The sequence below is a fragment of the Calonectris borealis genome, chromosome 30, assembly GCF_964195595.1.
Source record: "Calonectris borealis chromosome 30, bCalBor7.hap1.2, whole genome shotgun sequence".
Lineage (NCBI taxonomy): Eukaryota > Metazoa > Chordata > Aves > Procellariiformes > Procellariidae > Calonectris > Calonectris borealis.
This window is the reverse complement of record NC_134341.1, coordinates 873,760-889,730: the sequence shown is the minus strand read 5'-3', so window position 1 is coordinate 889,730 and position 15,971 is coordinate 873,760. Positions and strand designations below refer to the sequence as shown.

The following is a 15,971-nucleotide window of genomic DNA, read 5'->3' as shown; positions in this document are numbered from 1 at the left end:
TATACCCCGCCGACGCCGAGCCCCGCCCACGGCGGCGCCCGCTCGCCAATCGCCGCGGCAACTCCCGACACGTCGGCCAATGGCGAAGAGGCGGAGGACTGCCGGGGCCCGCCCTGTTGGGTGCGAGGCCGCTCCTCCAAGCCAGGGGGCGCCTGCCTAGCTGTGGACGGAAGTGGGGCCCTGCTCCCGCCCCAAACCGGAAGTGGCGGTTGCTAGGAGACCGGTAGAACGCCGGCCGCTGGGCCGGGGGTGTTGCGGGGGGCGCGACCGGTACCGGGATGGGGGGGGCGGGACCCCCCGTGGTGCGGGAGGGGGCGCCGAGGGGCGGGGGGTGAAGGGAGGGGTGCGGGGGCGATGGGGCCTGGCGGTACCCCAAAGTGGGGGGAGTCTCGGGGAACCCCAGGAGAAGGAGGTAGGGGTGGGCAGGGGGGAACGGGGGCTGGGAGGACCCTGGAGGGGCCGCGGCCGGGACCCCGGGTATCCCCCCCACCTCTCACGCTGTGTGCCAGGGCCCAGCCGCCATGCCGGACAAGCGTCGCTCGCAGGCAGCAGCCCCCATGGAGGCGGAGGACGGGCTCCTGCTGCTGCAGAGCCAAGCGCTGGCCGAGGAGGAGGCGGCCAAGACGAAGGGGGAGATGCTCACCCGGTTCCTGAAGGTGCGTGAGGGGCTGGGGGGGGTTGGCAGCGTGTTTCCCCACATCCCTGACCCCCTCCCCTCCGCTCACGGCCCCCACGCAGGACAAGCTGGCCAAGGAGGAGCGCAGCAGCACCCTGAACCTCCAGAAGCTCAGCACGCAGTGGCGGGCGGTGCTGCGGGAGACCAAGGACAAGGAGCTGCGCCAGGACATCGAGATCCTCAGCCAGACCTTTGCGCGGGTGATGGACTGCAAGGACAGCGTCATCGAGGCGAGCGCGGGGCTGGCGGGGTGGGGGTGGCGCCGGGGCCCTCCCATGACCCCCCCACCCACCCTCTGCAGTCCCTGGCCACAGACCTGGAGGAGGCGGAGGAGCAGCACGCCCAGGCCCTGCGCAGCCACCTGCACAACGTCGACCGCCTGCTGCAGCTCCAGCGCTGCCGCCTGACGTGCCTGGAGGAGGGGTACGACACCCAGCTGGAGGCCCTGAAGACAGAGTTTGAGGCTGAGAGGTACGGAGGGGGAGAGGGACAGCAGTGGCACCCGCTGGCTGTCCTGTCCTGGTGCTGAGCCTCTCATGGCCCGATCCGGAGCGCCGTAGCTTCTCCTGTTTTCCCCAGGAGGACCATCCTTGAGCAGCACGAGCGAGAAAGCTGCTACCTGCGGGACTTGGCGCTGGCCATGGAGCAGAATTACGCCAGGAATGACCACGAGGTCACGCTGAATTTCCAGAGCGCCCGGGATGACATCAAAAACAAGGCAGGGGCAGGGGCAGGAACCGGCGAGGAGCCCTTTAGGGCTCGTGAGCAGAGCACACGGCGAGGTTTGGGAGGTGCTGGGTCACCCACACCCGTGTCTGTCCCCAGAGCCTGCAGGAGAAGCAGTACAGCCGCATGCAGCTGGGCGGGAAGGTGGAGGTGCTGTGGGAGCAGTTCCAGCGGGCCATGCAGAGCTACACGGAGGCCACCGAGCACCAGAAGATCGCTTTTGAGGTGCTGAAGCAGAAGGACGAGAAGAGCTCCAGGGAGATAGAGATGCAGGCGAAGAAGCTGCAAAAGCTGCAGGTTGCGGCAGGGCGCAGGGGCGGCCGTGGGAGCGGAGAGGCCCCCGTCCCGCTGCTCACGTTTCGCCTGTCCCCAGGACTCGGTCACAGCCACCAAGGGCCGGATCGCGGCTCACCTCCGGGAAAGCGAGGAGCAGAACCGGCGTATGTGGGAGGAGAAGGAAAGGATCCTCGCGCAGCTCCAGGAGCTGAAGAGCGAGATGAACCAGGCCAGGGCTAAGGCCCACGGCAGCCTGGCCAGGCTCACCGCGCAGAGCAGCGCTGCCCTGAAGGCGCTGGCGCGGGTGGTGGAGAAGGTGAGGCCGGGGGGAGCACCGGGGGGTGCCGCCGTCCCCTCCCGCCCTGCCCTCACTTGAACCCCCCCCTCCAAGGCGCAGCGCGTCCTGCGGCTGGCCGAGATGTGCCGCAGGCTGGAGACGGAGGAGGAGAAAGTGCTGCCCTTCTACCCTTCCTCGCTGGTGGAGGGGGAGCAGCGAGACGCCCAGCGAATCCTTGAGGAGACGCCGGCAGAGCCCCTGGCCTGGGTGAGGAGGCAGCGCCGGGGTCCCAAACGCTGCCGTGGGGGACCGAGGGATGGCATCCAGCCTCGGGGACAGCCCGGCTGGCACGTGGGCAGGCTGGGGACCCTCTTCCCTGCCTTTCGCCCAGGCCATGCGGGATTACGTGGGGCTGGAGCGCTTCTGGCAGCGGTTCAACAAGGCGAAGCTGGAGGAGCAGGCGCTGGAGCGGGAGCGGGCGGCCCTGAGCCAGAGGAACCGGCGCCTGCGGGAGCTGCTCAGGCAGTACCTGGCGGGGATCTCCGTCACCCAGGAGGTGCTCGGCGAACCCAACCCGCTCCTCGCCGTCCAGCACAAGAGCTGTGTCCCCAGGGACTTGCCCCGCGCCTGGGGGGACCATGCACAAGGTCATCAGGGTGCCGCACGCCCCGACAGCCTCTTGGAAGGGGACGCCCACCCGGACCCCATCCACAGCTCTGCCGGCACCGGCTGAGTATCGCCCTGTGGATTGGGGAGCTCGGGGACACCGCAGAGACCGTGACTGCCCGGAGGTGCCATAAAAGAGCTAAACTGTGCCCAAAATGTGCTCCGGGGTCTTATTTCTGGTCACACTGAGCTTCGTCAGGGCGGGCGGGGGTCCGTCGCCTCCCACTCAGGTCTGACGCGTCAGCTCCTCGGTACCAAACCCCCGCTGCCGGCGTGGGCGGGGAGCTCAGGGGGGTGCACAGCCCCTTCCCGCTGCTCTGTTCCCCCCACCGCTGCCGGAGCCGACACGGAGCAGCCGCGGATGCCGAGGGGAAAGCTTTTATTTCTTTTTGGCTTTGTTCCTCTTCTCCTCCTTTAGCTTCTTCTTGGAGAGCTTGGGGCTGCTGGCCTTGCGGTAGAGGTGGTACCCGATGAGCCCCAGCAGCGCCGGCACCAGCCCCAGGCACAGCAGCGGCAGCACCTCGTTCACCACCTTCTGCCAGTAACTGGCCCGGGACAAACCGACCAGTTCCACCTCGAACCGCAGCACCGCGTCGCCTGGGGTGGGGCGGGGGCAGAGCCTGAGCGGGGGCCGGCGGGGACCCCACAGGACCCCACGGGGACCCCCGAGATCTGCGCTCACCTGGGATGGTGGGAGGGGAGCCCCGCTTGCCGTAGGCCAGGTGAGGGGGGATGATGGCTCTCCGCTTCTCCCTGCCGTGCCAGAGACCGTCGGCGCCGGTGCCCCGCGGGGCCGAACCCGCGCCAAACGGTGGTGGGGACACTGCGGGGGGGGGACGCTGCCCGCCCCCTCGCCCCGCCGCCCGCCTTACCCCACACACATGTCCAGCAGACTCTGCTCCAGACCTGCGAGGAGACGGGGGCGAGGGGTGAGCGGGGCCGGCCGGGGGAATCCCACCGCCCGCTCGGCCCTGGCCGGATCCCAGTTAAACCCCCCCGGTCCCCCGCTCACCGGGAATGACTTGGCGCTTGCCCAGCTCCACCTGGAGCGGGTCCCGGCTCAGCGAGGTGTCGATGATCCGGCCATCTTCCAGGCTGCCCTGCGGGGACATGGGCACGGTCACCCCTGGGGACGCAGAGGCGGTTCTGCCCCGGGGCCGATCCCGTGCGAGTCCCAGCGTTGTCCCACTCTGGTCCCAGCGCTGGTCCTGTTGCCCCCCAGGGCCATCCCTGTGCTGATCCCAGTGCCAGTCCCGGTGCCACCCCCATGCTAACCCCAGTGCCGCCATGGGGACAACCCCATCCCACTCCCAGTGCCAGGGCCATCCTGGGGCAATCCTCATGCTGATCCCAGTGCCAGTCCCAGTGCCAGTCCCAGTGCCAACCCATGCCCATACCGGGGCCGCCCCCATGCCAGTCCCAGCCCTATGCCAGTCCAGGTGCCACCCAGGGCCCATTGCGGGGCTGTCACCACGCCTGTCCCAGTGCCGTCCCCAAGCCCACACCAGTGCCTGTCCCAATGCCACCCTGGTGCCACTCCAGTGCCCACCCCAGTACCATCCCTATGCCCACCCTGGTACCACCCCAGAGCCACCCCGGTGCCACCCCATGCCCACCCCGGTGCCATCCCCACGCCAGCCCCGGTACCACCCCGGCGCCCACCCCGGTGCCGGCCCAGGGCCACCCCCCGCCGGTGCCGGAGCTGCCCCCGCCCGCCCCGCCCGGCGAGCGCAGTGCTGACGTGTTCCTCCCGCCGCTCGCCCCGCACCGTGTAGTGGATGTGCACCGTGTCCCCCGGCGCCGACAGCTCCGTGCAGCCCTCGGGGGGAGCCACCTGCAACGGGGGATCACGGGAGGCCGCGACGGGGCCCCCCCGTCTCGGGGTCCACGCACCCCCCGAGCGCTCCGTGCGCCGGACTCCCCCCGGGACCCCCCCCGTCCTCCCGGTGTCCCCTGCCCCCGCTCCGCAGCCCGGTCCTCCCGGTGTCCCGTGCGGCCCCCGCCCAGGCCGGGCTCCCCGGTGCCCCCCTGCACTCCCCGGGCAACAGCATCTCGCCGGTTCTCCCGTCCCCGCCGTGCCGCCGGTCCCCCCCCCGGTCCCAGCTCCCCGTCCAAGGGGGCCGCCGGGTGTCCCCGGTGCTCCCCGCTCCCCCCCGGGCTCACGAGCGTCTCCAGCCGCAGCCCCCGGGCACCGCTTTCGGTTTCGCTCTCGGCGGCGCGGGCGGGCGGCGGCGGCGGCAGCAGCAGCGCCAGCAGCAGCAGCGCGGCGGGGGGCGGCATGGCCGGGCTGGCGGCGGCGGCGGCACCGGGACCGCCCCCCCGGCCCGGCCCAGCCCCCGGGCGCTCCCCGGGCCCCGCCCCCGGCCCGCCCCCGCCGGCACCGGGACAGGTCCGCGGGACAGGCAACGCGCTGCCGGGGCGGCCGGAGCTGCCCCGAGCCCCGGCGGGGCTGGTGGGGGGTCCCCGGGCCCGGCCACCCCCTCGGTGCCCGGCGACACGACTGTCCCGGCGGTCCCGGGCTGAGCCGGCCGCCCCTGCCCTCCTCGGGCGGGGGGTCTGTGTGGGGGTCCGGGCGGGAGGCCTCGTCCCAGGGCACCGGCTGGGTGCAGCACCCGCTCTCCCGGCGCTTCGGGACCCGGTACCAGCAGGCGGCAGCAAAGCCTGGAGAAACCGGCACCCACCCGGATCCAGGACACTTCTACGGCACCCACCCAGGTCCGGGACCCCTCCCTGGCACCCATCCAGTCCGGGACCCTTCTCCGGCACTCACCTGAGCCCAGCATCCTTCCCAAGCACCCACCCGGGTCCAGCATCCTTCCCCAGCACCCAGTGGGTGTAAAGCATCCCGCCTCCTAGCACCCAGCACCCCTTCCAGCCCCCCAGGCCATGCGGGCCAAGGGAAGCTGAGCCCCTCACCAGCGAGGAGCCGGACCGAGGGGCTCGGGGCTGGGCAGGGGCCCTGCACGGAGCCAAATCTGCCCCAAAGCCCCCACGTCCCTGTGCCTGGAGCCAGGGAACATGGGGAGCAGCCCCGGTTCAGGGGGGTCACGGCGGTACATGGGGAGCAGCCCGGTTCCCTCGCCCCGTGCCAGCAGCGATGGCCCCGTTGGCGGCGGTGCCGGCACAGGCCCCGGTGCAGCTCCCGGACGACGGCATCGGCACGCTGGCCCCACCGGCGCACCCACATACCAGCCCCGGTTGCCGAGAGGTGGGGAAGCCGGGCTGACGGCTGGGGGCCGGGGCGCTAATGGGATTAGGGCCGCCGGGTCAGCGCCGGGCTGGCCCCCGCCAGACAAAGCCGCCGGCCCGGCCGGTGGGAACGCGCCGGTGCCGGCTCCGCGACTCCCAGCCCACCGGGGAACCCCCAGTCACCCGGCTCCAGCCCCCCAGCACAGGAGGAACCCAGGCGTCCGGGCAGCCAGCACCGCACCCCAGCTCGGTGTCACCGGCACGGGGGGGTCCTAGGAGCCAACAGCCCCCCAGCCACCAACCCAGAGGGGACATAGGGATGGGGACAGCAGTGCTGGCCCCAAACGGGACTCAGCCGGTCCCCTGGCCCATGGGGGGGGGACACTGGGGGGCGACACCGGGGGGCTGAGCCCCACTCGCGCCCGTCCCGGTGCTGGCACCGTCCCCACGCCCCAGCTGGGATTAGCACTAATGGGATTTACCATTTCATCCAATATTCCCCTAAAGATGAGCCTGGGAAGGGGGGGCCCCCCCTTGCCCCCCGCCAGCCCCCCTCACCCCGCTAAGCTCTTTCTAATTAAAACCAGCCCGGGGCTGTCCATCACCGTCCCCCTCCGCGGGACCCCTGCGCCAGGGGGGCTGCGGAAGAAGAGCCGTGGGGCAGCGCTACATAAAACATGTTTAATATCCAAGGGGGGGCCGGGGGTCACCCACCGTCTCAGGCGTGGGGGGGGGCGAGTACACACGTCCCCGGACGGGGCAGAGCCGCAGCGACACGTCACACCAAGCACAGACCGGGGGTATAAATACGGTGCCAAGGGGGGGGGTACAGTACGGGGCCGTCTGTCTGTCCGTCCGTGAGGGGCAGGGACATACAATCACTATGCTGGCATGGGGTTGGGGTGCAGGCGGCCGGGGTGGGGGGGGGGCACGGCCGGGGGGACCATGGGGGTCCCGGCAGCCCCGTGCCTCCCCCCGTGGGGGTCGCGCTGCGGGGAGGAGACCTGCCTCGAAGTGACATGGGGGGGCCGGGGACGTGTGGGACCCCCGGGGAGCACACGGGGCCAGGACGGGGTGCTGGGGGGGGGAGGTGTGTGTGGTCCCAAATGCCCCCCGTGGCCCCGCTGCCCCCACATTTGGTCCAGAGGAAGGTGAGGGGTGCAGGGACATGCACGGGGACGGGGTGCCCCGGCATGGCCCCCCCGGGCAGGGCAGCGCCGAGGTGGCCCCCAGCCCCCATCCCGCTCCCCGGGGCTCTGCCCCCGCCCCCCAGATACGTTATATATAGCTATATTTCCACGCACGCACACACGAGATCCGAGGGGAACCGAGAAGACCCCAAAAAAAGGCGAAAAAACCCCACAGCAACCGGTGCCAGAAGAAAGCAAAACCCAACCGGGGCGGGGAGGGGGCGGCCGGGGGGGGCCTGGCACAGCCCCGGGGGGGGCCGGGGGTACGGGGGGGGGCCGGGGCCAGTGGCCGCCCGCTCACTTCTTGTTCTTGAGCTGGTTGGCGAGCCAGTCGAGGCCCTCGTAGAGCCCGTCCCCGCTGGTGGCACAGGTGGCCTGGATGTACCAGTTACGGTGGCGCAGGGAGTGCAGCCCCAGCTTGTCCGTGATCTCCGCCGCATTCATGGCGTTGGGCAGGTCCTAGGGCAGAGACGGGGTCACGCGCCGGCCCCGATGCCGCGAGGATGGGCGCCGTGCCGCCGCGGGGGCTGACGGCAGCCCCGATGCCACGGGGATGGGCGCTATCCCGCCCCCGATCCCACGGGGAAGGGCATGGTCCAGCCAGAGGGAGCGTTAAACACCAACCCTGATGCCACGGGGTCGGGCATGGTCCAGCCAGAGGCAGTGTTAAACACCAGCCCTGATGCCATGGGGATGGGCACAGCCCCACCACAGGAGCTATTTAATGGCAGCCCCGACGCCACAGGGATGGACGTGGTTCTGCCACGGGGTGTCTTAGACACCAGCTTCGATGCCACAGGCATGGGCATGGTCCTGCCATGGGGGTTGCTAGATAGCAGCCCCGACGCCCCGGGGATGGGCATGCTCCTGCCACAGGCACCCAGACACCAGCCCCAGGGATGGTCCCAGCCCCTCCACGGGGACACCCCCCCGGACTCACCTGCTTGTTGGCGAAGACGAGGAGGACGGCGTCCCGCAGCTCGTCCTCCGCCAGCATCCGCATGAGCTCCTCCCGCGCCTCGTTCACCCGCTCCCGGTCGTTGCTGTCCACCACGAAGATCAGCCCTGGGGGCAGCGAGCGGGCGCTGCTGGGAGCACAGGATCCGGCCACCCCCGCGGCTGCCCCGCTCCCCCGCGAGCCCCGTCCCCTCCCCGCGTCCCCGGGGGGGACCTACCCTGGGTGTTTTGGAAGTAATGCCGCCAGAGGGGCCGGATCTTGTCCTGCCCACCCACATCCCACACGGTGAAGCTGATGTTCTTGTATTCCACCGTCTCCACGTTGAACCCTGCGGAGAGTGACAGCGGAGGGAAACTGAGGCACGCGGGACCGCGAGCCCCCTCCCAAGGAGCCCTGATGGGGAGGGGTCCCCGTCCGGTGCCCACCCCCCACCCTGCACACCTATGGTGGGGATGGTGGTGACGATCTCCCCCAGCTTCAGCTTGTAGAGGATGGTGGTCTTCCCGGCGGCGTCCAGCCCCACCATCAGGATCCGCATCTCCTTCTTCCCGATCAGGCTCTTCAGCAGGTTCCCGAAGATGTTGCCCATGGTGACGGCGGCGCTGGCTCCGTCCGCAGGCGAGGCCGGATCCTGCGGGGGCACGGGGCAGGCGCTGGGGCGGGGAGTGGCCCTGAGAACTGGGAGAGGGGGGGCTGTGGGGCTCCAGGGATCCCCTGTGCTCTGGGGGGCTGTGGGGATTGGGGACGCCCATGTCCTGGGGGGGTTGCAGGGGTTGGGGGACCCCGGTGGGGGTCTGGGGACAGGGCCATGCACTCCATGGAGGCTGCCCCAGCTCAATGTGGGGGGGCCGTGCTGGGATGTGCCCCCCCGCCCTGCGCTGCACCCTACAAGGGGACAGGCCAGGACTCTGCACTGAGGGAAACTGAGGCACGGATCGCAGCCCTCCTCGGGGGGAGCACAGCCCCCAGCCCGGTCCCGACACCCCCCCTGCGCCCTCCAACCCGTGCACGGCCCCCCCGGCCCTGCAGCCTCCCCGGCGGGGGGGCCCCCAGCGCCCCCAGCCGCCCCCCCCGCTCCGCAGCGCGCCCCTCCCGGCCGTGGGCTGCCGCCCGCCCCCGGGCCCCCGCGCAGCCCCTCGGTGCGACGCCCCCCGAATTCACTGCCCCCCCGCCCGGGACCGCAGCACAGCCCCCCGCTCGCACTGCGCCCCTCCAACGCACCGCCCCCCCTCCGGATTGCAGCGCACCCCCAAATCGCCGCCTCCCCCCACGCTGCACCGCCCCCCCCGCCGCATCGCCCCCCGCCCCCGCACGCCGCACCGCCCCTCAGGCGCTGCCCGCCCCCCCGTACCCCGCGCCCCTCCCGCTGCACCGCATCACCCCCCCCCTCCGGTGCGATGCCCCCCCCTCCCGGTGTTCCGCACCCCCAATGCACCCTGCACCCCTAAACGCGATGCAGCCCCCCCTCCAGCGCCGATGCGGTGCCCCCCCCACCCCCTCGGTGCAGCGCACCCGCCGATGCCCGGCGCCCCGGACCCCTCCCGGTGCGGACCCCCCCGCACCTGATACCGGTGCCGGTGCCGGTGGCGCCCCCCGCCCGCAGCTGACTCTGCACCGCTCCCGCCGCCGGAAGCAGAGGCCCGATCGCGCCGATCTCGCGAGAGCGCCCGGTGCCCCCCCCCCCCGCCCCGCTTCCCACCCCCCCCGCACCGGGCCCGGGGGCGCGCGCGGGGAGGGAGGGGGGCGCCGAGCTCGCGAGAGCCGCGAGCCGTTTCCATGGCAGCGGCTGCAGCAGTGCGGGGGGGGCTGCACCGGGGGGGGGCGTGATGGGTCCCGGTGCCCCCCCCCCGACATGAGCACTGTGGGGCAGAGCGCCGTCCGGGGTGACATGGCGGGGGGGCTGCCCTGTGCTTCACGGGGGGGCGGGGACCCCAATAACAGCACGGGGGTCCCAGGGATGCTCCCCCCGCACAGGGGCCCCGGCCCTGCCCCGGGTCAGGCTGGACCCCCCACACACCCCGGCCCGGTGCGGTACCGGCGGAACCGAGGTGGTCCCGGAGCTCACGGGCCGGGCAGGGGCTGGCAGCGGGCGCGGGGCACCCCCGGCTCCCCCCCGCGACCCTCGATCCGCCCAGCTGTCCCGCTGTCCGCCCGTCCCCGCGTCCCTCAGTCCGTCCGTCCGTCCATCCCGGCTCGGACCAGCGGCGGGACGGGACGGGACGGGACAGGACGGGACGGGACGCGCGGCCCCCCCGTCCCGGGCAAGGTAAGGGCGGCCGTCCCGGGGGCACCGGCAGCACCGGCCGCTCCGACGGCTGCGGGAGCCGCTCCGTGTCGCCGGGCTCCCGCGGACACCCCGGGGCTGGGGGGACCCGAGCTCCCGAGCATCGCCCCCCCGGCGCCGCCGTCGGGATGGGGGGGGAGCGGGGGCACCGGGGGGATGCTCGGGGCAGCGGGAGGCGGCAGGGGCCGGGGCGGGGCAGCGGACAGGGGGGGCCGGGGGGAGCGAGGACCCCCGGGAGGGACCGGGGATGGAGCGGGGGGGGGGAGGTTGGGGGGGTGTCGTGTTTGGGCCCCGCCGCTGGTGGCACGGCCCCGGGCAGGGCCCTCCCAGCCGCGCCCCGGGGCCTCCCCGCGGCCGCTGACCTCAGCCACGGGAGCCCCGACGGGGCGGTGGCCCGAGGGCGCGGACACCGCCTGGCCCGGCCGGGAACCGGGGCGGCAGCCGCCGTCCTGGAGCAGACCCCGCGGCGGCCCCGCGCCCCTCCCGGGGAAGAGGGGGGGTGCCCGGTGCGAGCCCCCCCCCGCCCCTGCCGCTGGTCCAGGCTTTGTCCGTCCTTGAATTGAAATAGTGAGCGGCGGCCCCGGGCCGTGACGGGCGAGCGGGGCTAATCCGGCCCCGCATGACTGGTCCGGGGAAACGGCCGCGGGGGGATTACCCCCCTCCCGCCACAACGGGAGGCTCAGCTCAGCCCCCCCCCCCGGCTCGCCCGGCCCCGGGGAGGTTCACACCCACCCGCCCCCCGGGCAGGGGACAGCAGGGACAGACCCTCGTCCCCACCGAGACATGTGCCAGCACCGGCCCTGTCCATGGGCACCCCCCTGCCCTTCCCTCCATCCCCTCACGTCCTCCATCCCCCCATCCCTCCATCCCTCCTTCCATCCCATCCATCCCCCCATCCCTCCCTCCCTCCCTCCATCCCATCCCTCCCTCCATCCCCCCATCCCTCCCTCCATCCCTGCATCCCTCTCTCCATCCCTCCTTCTCTCCCCCCATCCCTCCCCCCCCCGCTCCATCCCTCCCTCCCTCCGACACTCAGTGCCGGCCCAGGCCGGGCGCCCCGGGGCAGGGGGAACCGTGCGGGGCCGTGTCGCACCCACGGGGGTTGCACAAGCCGTGGGCGCCCACGGGCACGTTCGCGCGGGGGTGCAGGGCCGATGGTCGGGTCCCGTCCTCAGCCGGCCCGGCCCCGCCCGGCCCGCTCTGCCGCCGGGACAGCCCGGGACAGCCCGGCCCCGAGCGACAAGAGGACGCGGCCAACCCGTCGCGCCGGGCACGGACCGGTACGGGCGGCGGCCGGGACGAGAGAGGTGTCCGGGGGCTCCGCACCGGCACCGGCGACCGGCGCAGCCCCGACGGTCCCGCGCTCCGGGGACTGCACATCCCCGTCCCTACCTTCAAACGCGGGGGTCCCGGGACGGCGTCCCCGGGTTGTCCCGGGACTATGGTCCCCTGTGCGCCCCGGGCTGTCCCGGGACTCTGCCCTCCCGTGCGCCCGGGGCTATCCCGGGAGATCCCGTCACTCCACTCCCCCGTGCGCCCCCGGCTGCCCCAGGAGATCCCGGGCTATCCCCGGCCCCCGCTCCCTCCGTGCGCCCGGAGCTGTCCCGGGCCGTCCCGGGCTATTCCGGGACGTGCTCCTCCTTGCGCCGGGGGCTGTCCCGGGCCGTCCCGGGTTCCCCCCGCCGGTGCCGGTACCGGTGCCGATAGATCGTGTGCGCGGGGCGGCGGGGCCGGGCGGGGGGGCGGCAGCCGGGTCCCCCCCGGCCGCGCTCTGGGCACGGGGCCGGGGCGCAGCCACCCGCCGGGCTAATCCGGGCCGTGACGGACAGGCCCGGCGCCGCCGCTCCGGCCGCCCCATAAGAGGTGCCGCGGCTCCGCCGCTCCCCATTGTTAGGGCGAGGACGCGGGGAGGCCCCGCTCGGCGGGACCGGCCCATGGGGACCCTCCGCGCCGCCCCTATAAGAGGGAAGGGGCTGGAAGATGCTCCCGGGTGCTGAGCGCTGCGCACCCGCCGCGCCGAGCCGAGTCCAGCCGAGTCGTCTCCCCGGGGAGCCGCCGGGAGCCGTGCACCGACCGCCGAGCATCGGCACCGGGCACCGGGCACCGAGCACCGGCACCGGGCACCGCGCACGGACCGCCCGACGCCGCGTTCCAGGGATCGGGCAGGGAGCGCCGGGCACCACACTCCCGACACCGCGCCCCGGGCACCAGGCACCGGTTGCAGCCCGGTGCTGGTGTCGGTGCCGGCCCGCCCGCCCGGCGCTCCCCGCGTTCCCCCGCGGCCGCCCTCATCGGAGCCGCCCGCCCTGCCCGCGCCCCGCGCGTCCGGAAACACGCGTGGATGTAGCGGCCGGGCCGGGGGCTCCGCGGCACCATAAATACCCCGGCGGCCGCTCGCCCGCGCACTCTGCCGGGGCCTCCCGGTGCCGGAGCCATGCGAGCCGCTGCGCTGGGGCTGGCGCTCCGGGTGCTCTGGGCTCTGGCCCTCTCCTCCCTCTCCAACACGCTGGCGGTCAACAACAGCGGGCGGTGGTGGTGAGTCCGCCGGCACCGGCACCGGCACCGGCACCGGCACCGGGGTGGGGGGGAGTGGGGCTGGCACCGGCACGGCAGCAGCCACCCTGTACCCGGGGATGGGGCGCGCAGGTGTGACTTGGGGGGGGGACACGGGGCTGAGACCCCCGGCTGGGAACTGGCTGCGGGGGATGCCCGGGGGAGGAGGATGCTCCGGTAGTGGAGAGGAGCCGGGTCAGGCCCCCCCAGGGGGGTTGAGGTGGGGAGCAGGATACCGGGGACCCCTCCCCGGTGATCACCGTCCCCGCCTGTGCCGCAGGGGCATCATCAACGTGGCCTCGTCCACCAACCTGCTGACGGACTCCAAGAACGTGCAGCTGGTGCTGGACCCCAGCCTGCAGCTGCTGAGCCGCAAACAGCGCAAGCTGATCCGCCAGAACCCCGGCATCCTGCACAGCGTCAGCTCCGGCCTCCAGACCGCCATCAAGGAGTGCAAGTGGCAGTTCCGCAACCGCCGCTGGAACTGCCCCACCTCCCAGGGCCCCAACATCTTCGGCAAAATCGTCAACCGGGGTGAGGCCGCGGGGCGGCGGGAGGCGGTGCGGGGCTCCCGGGACCCCCTCCGTGGCACCCCCGAGCCGGGATGCTCGGCAAAGCAGCCCTGGTTCATCGCGGGGCATCACCAGCCCCCAGCCCATCACCAGCCCCCAGCCCATCACCAGCCTGTCGTGGCTGTGGGTTGGGGGTGCCAGTGGGTGCCCCCTCCCCGTCCTGGCAGCATCCTGAGGCCCCACTCCCCTCCGCAGGCTGCCGGGAGACGGCGTTCATCTTCGCCATCACCAGCGCCGGCGTGACGCACTCGGTGGCACGGTCCTGCTCGGAGGGCTCCATCGAGTCCTGCACCTGCGACTACCGGCGCCGCGGCCCCGGGGGGCCCGACTGGCACTGGGGGGGCTGCAGCGACAACATCGACTTCGGGCGCCTCTTCGGGAGGGAGTTCGTGGACTCCAGCGAGAAGGGCCGCGACCTGCGCTTCCTCATGAACCTGCACAACAACGAGGCCGGGCGCATGGTGAGGGCACGGGGGGCCACGGGCAGCGCCGGGGGGGGAGACACGGGGATGGGCACAGCCACCGAGACCCCCAGCCTGTCACTGTGCATGGGTTGGGAACTCTCAGAGAGGGGTTTGGGCAGGCTGAGCGTGATGTGGTGCTGCAGGGAAGCGGGGTGCGGGAGCACGTTGGTCCCCGGGGGGTCCCAGGCTGCTCACGGCGCCCCACATCCCCCCCCCGCTTGCAGACGGTCTTCTCAGAGATGCGCCAGGAGTGCAAGTGCCACGGCATGTCGGGCTCCTGCACCGTCCGCACGTGCTGGATGCGGCTGCCCACCTTCCGCGCCGTGGGCGACGTCCTGAAGGACCGCTTCGACGGCGCCTCCCGCGTCATCTACGGCAACAAGGGCAGCAACCGGGCGTCGCGGGTGGAGCTGCATCACCTGGAGCCCGAGAACCCGGCCCACAAACCCCCCTCGCCCCACGACCTCGTTTACTTCGAGAAGTCGCCCAATTTCTGCACCTACAGCGGGAAGACGGGGACGGCGGGCACGGCCGGGCGCTTCTGCAACAGCTCCTCGCCGGGGCTGGACGGGTGCGAGCTGCTGTGCTGCGGGCGCGGGTACCGCACGCGCACCCAGCGCGTCACCGAGCGCTGCAACTGCACCTTCCACTGGTGCTGCCACGTCAGCTGCCTGAACTGCACCAACACGCAGGTGCTGCACGAGTGCCTGTGAGCCCCCGGGGACCACCCTGCCCAGCCCCGGAGGGGGTCTCCGCCACCCCCCATGACGGGTGCCTGGCTGGATTGAAGGCGCCCATGGGTGGGCGTGTGGCTGTGCCCTGGGGGGGGGACCCCCGTCATGTCCCAGGCAGAGCGGCCGCCCCGGGGCCAGCAGCAGGCCTGGGTGGGCTCGGTGCCACGCACCTTCCCGGCCGCCCCTCGGCTGCTCCGGCTCTGCGGGGTCCCCTTCTCACTGTAAATAAAATATTTATTGTGGACGGTTTGATGCCGCCCCCCTGCCCCGCGCTTCGCTGGCCCCAGGCCCTTTTTTATAATTAAAGATAATAATAATTAATAATAATTAATAATAATAATGCTTTGTTACAGGTTTCACTGATAGCCTTTAGAGAAGAATAAAGGATATATTTTTATCAGTCCTGCCCCGTTTCATTTCTGGGGAGCTGGGGGAGGGAGGGGACGAGCTGCTGGGGGGGGAGCAATGTCCCCCCCTCACAAAGCTGGGCAGCCGGCCCTCGCTGCCCTCCGCTGCCCACGTCCATCCACTCCGTCCGTCCGTCCATCACCTCTCCATCCACTCACCTCCCCATTCCGTGTCCATCAGCCCCTCCAGCCGTTGTCTGTCCATCCTTCTGCTCCTTTCCTCTGCCCTCCCCTCCGTCATCCCCTCCCCGCAGACCCCCTTCGTTCTCCCGCCGTGCCCGTCTCCAGCCCAGCCGTCCCTGCCGCCGCTCCCGGCCGGGGAGTCCATCCCCATGGCCGGGGCGCCCATCACCATGGCACCTGGGCTGCGGCATCCCCAGCACTGGAATTTGCCGGGGCGGCGGGACTGGTGCCGCCGGGGCCGGGCGTTGGGAGCGGCCACGGGAGGTACAAGACGGCAGACAGGGAATGAGCATCGTCCATCACCGCTCCCGGCCGGGGCTGACGGCTCCCCTCGGCTCCGGGGGAGGAGGGGGGCCGGGGAGGGCACCGAGGTTACTGGGGCCGGGGCCAGGGGGACTGGGACCGGCCACTGGCCCCACATGCGGCCCCGCACCTGTGCGTGGGGTCTGGCTGCAGCCGGAGAAAGGCCGTGGCAAAGGTGGGGCGCAGCTCCGCGGCTGGCAGGTGCCCCGCTGCCATGGGTGTCCCCTGGGATGGGTTTTCCCCTGGGATAAGCATCCCACAGGGGTGGGCATAGCCCCAGGATGGGCATCCCTGCGGGACAGGTATCCCACCGGGAGGGGTATCCCACCGGGGTGGGCATCCCCCTGGGACAGGCATCCCCCCAGGCCGGGCGTGGGACCCGTAACTCCACACCTTGGGGACGGGGCAGGGCGAAGCGACCGGCTGCAACCCCCATCCCCGTGTCCGGCACGGGGCGAACCGCGGGGCCACGGTGCCATCCAGCCACGTGGAGCGGGCAGGGAGCCCGGGGAC

The 15,971-nt window shown here is 72.5% G+C and overlaps 4 protein-coding genes across 8 annotated transcripts; 2 read left to right on the top strand and 2 right to left on the bottom strand.

The window, feature by feature from the left end:
- The first annotated feature begins 152 nt into the window (after positions 1-152).
- DRC2 (dynein regulatory complex subunit 2) lies at positions 153-2,835 on the top strand. 4 transcript variants are annotated; one of them, XM_075133838.1, is made up of 9 exons: positions 206-270; positions 510-656; positions 739-906; positions 978-1,147; positions 1,256-1,394; positions 1,502-1,699; positions 1,776-1,994; positions 2,070-2,222; positions 2,347-2,770. In XM_075133838.1, the coding sequence occupies exons 2-9, from the start codon at positions 522-524 to the stop codon at positions 2,686-2,688; spliced, it is 1,524 nt and encodes a 507-aa protein (XP_074989939.1). In that variant the 5' UTR covers positions 206-270; positions 510-521; the 3' UTR covers positions 2,689-2,770. The 4 variants fall into 4 exon arrangements, with proteins under 4 accessions (XP_074989938.1, XP_074989939.1, XP_074989936.1 ...); XM_075133837.1 differs by having other exon boundaries at positions 153-223; positions 2,070-2,835; XM_075133835.1 differs by having other exon boundaries at positions 2,070-2,835.
- A 148-nt stretch (positions 2,836-2,983) lies between these two features.
- Positions 2,984-4,919, bottom strand: FKBP11 (FKBP prolyl isomerase 11). 2 transcript variants are annotated; one of them, XM_075133840.1, is made up of 6 exons: positions 4,785-4,919; positions 4,390-4,455; positions 3,634-3,721; positions 3,494-3,527; positions 3,304-3,374; positions 2,984-3,218 (listed from the first exon to the last, which is right to left on the bottom strand). In XM_075133840.1, the coding sequence occupies exons 1-6, from the start codon at positions 4,899-4,901 to the stop codon at positions 3,001-3,003; spliced, it is 594 nt and encodes a 197-aa protein (XP_074989941.1). In that variant the 5' UTR covers positions 4,902-4,919; the 3' UTR covers positions 2,984-3,000. The 2 variants fall into 2 exon arrangements, with proteins under 2 accessions (XP_074989941.1, XP_074989942.1); XM_075133841.1 differs by lacking the exon at positions 4,390-4,455 and having other exon boundaries at positions 4,785-4,916.
- Positions 4,920-6,477: 1,558 nt separating this feature from the next.
- ARF3 (ARF GTPase 3) lies at positions 6,478-9,580 on the bottom strand. The gene is made up of 5 exons (XM_075133842.1): positions 9,521-9,580; positions 8,400-8,589; positions 8,176-8,286; positions 7,941-8,065; positions 6,478-7,459 (listed from the first exon to the last, which is right to left on the bottom strand). Exons 2-5 carry the CDS (start codon positions 8,545-8,547, stop codon positions 7,298-7,300), a joined length of 546 nt encoding a protein of 181 aa, XP_074989943.1. The 5' UTR covers positions 8,548-8,589; positions 9,521-9,580; the 3' UTR covers positions 6,478-7,297.
- Positions 9,581-12,676: 3,096 nt separating this feature from the next.
- On the top strand, positions 12,677-14,544 carry WNT1 (Wnt family member 1). Its single transcript, XM_075133516.1, has 4 exons — positions 12,677-12,777; positions 13,076-13,329; positions 13,563-13,828; positions 14,056-14,544. The coding sequence occupies exons 1-4, from the start codon at positions 12,677-12,679 to the stop codon at positions 14,542-14,544; spliced, it is 1,110 nt and encodes a 369-aa protein (XP_074989617.1).
- The last annotated feature ends 1,427 nt before the right edge of the window (positions 14,545-15,971 follow it).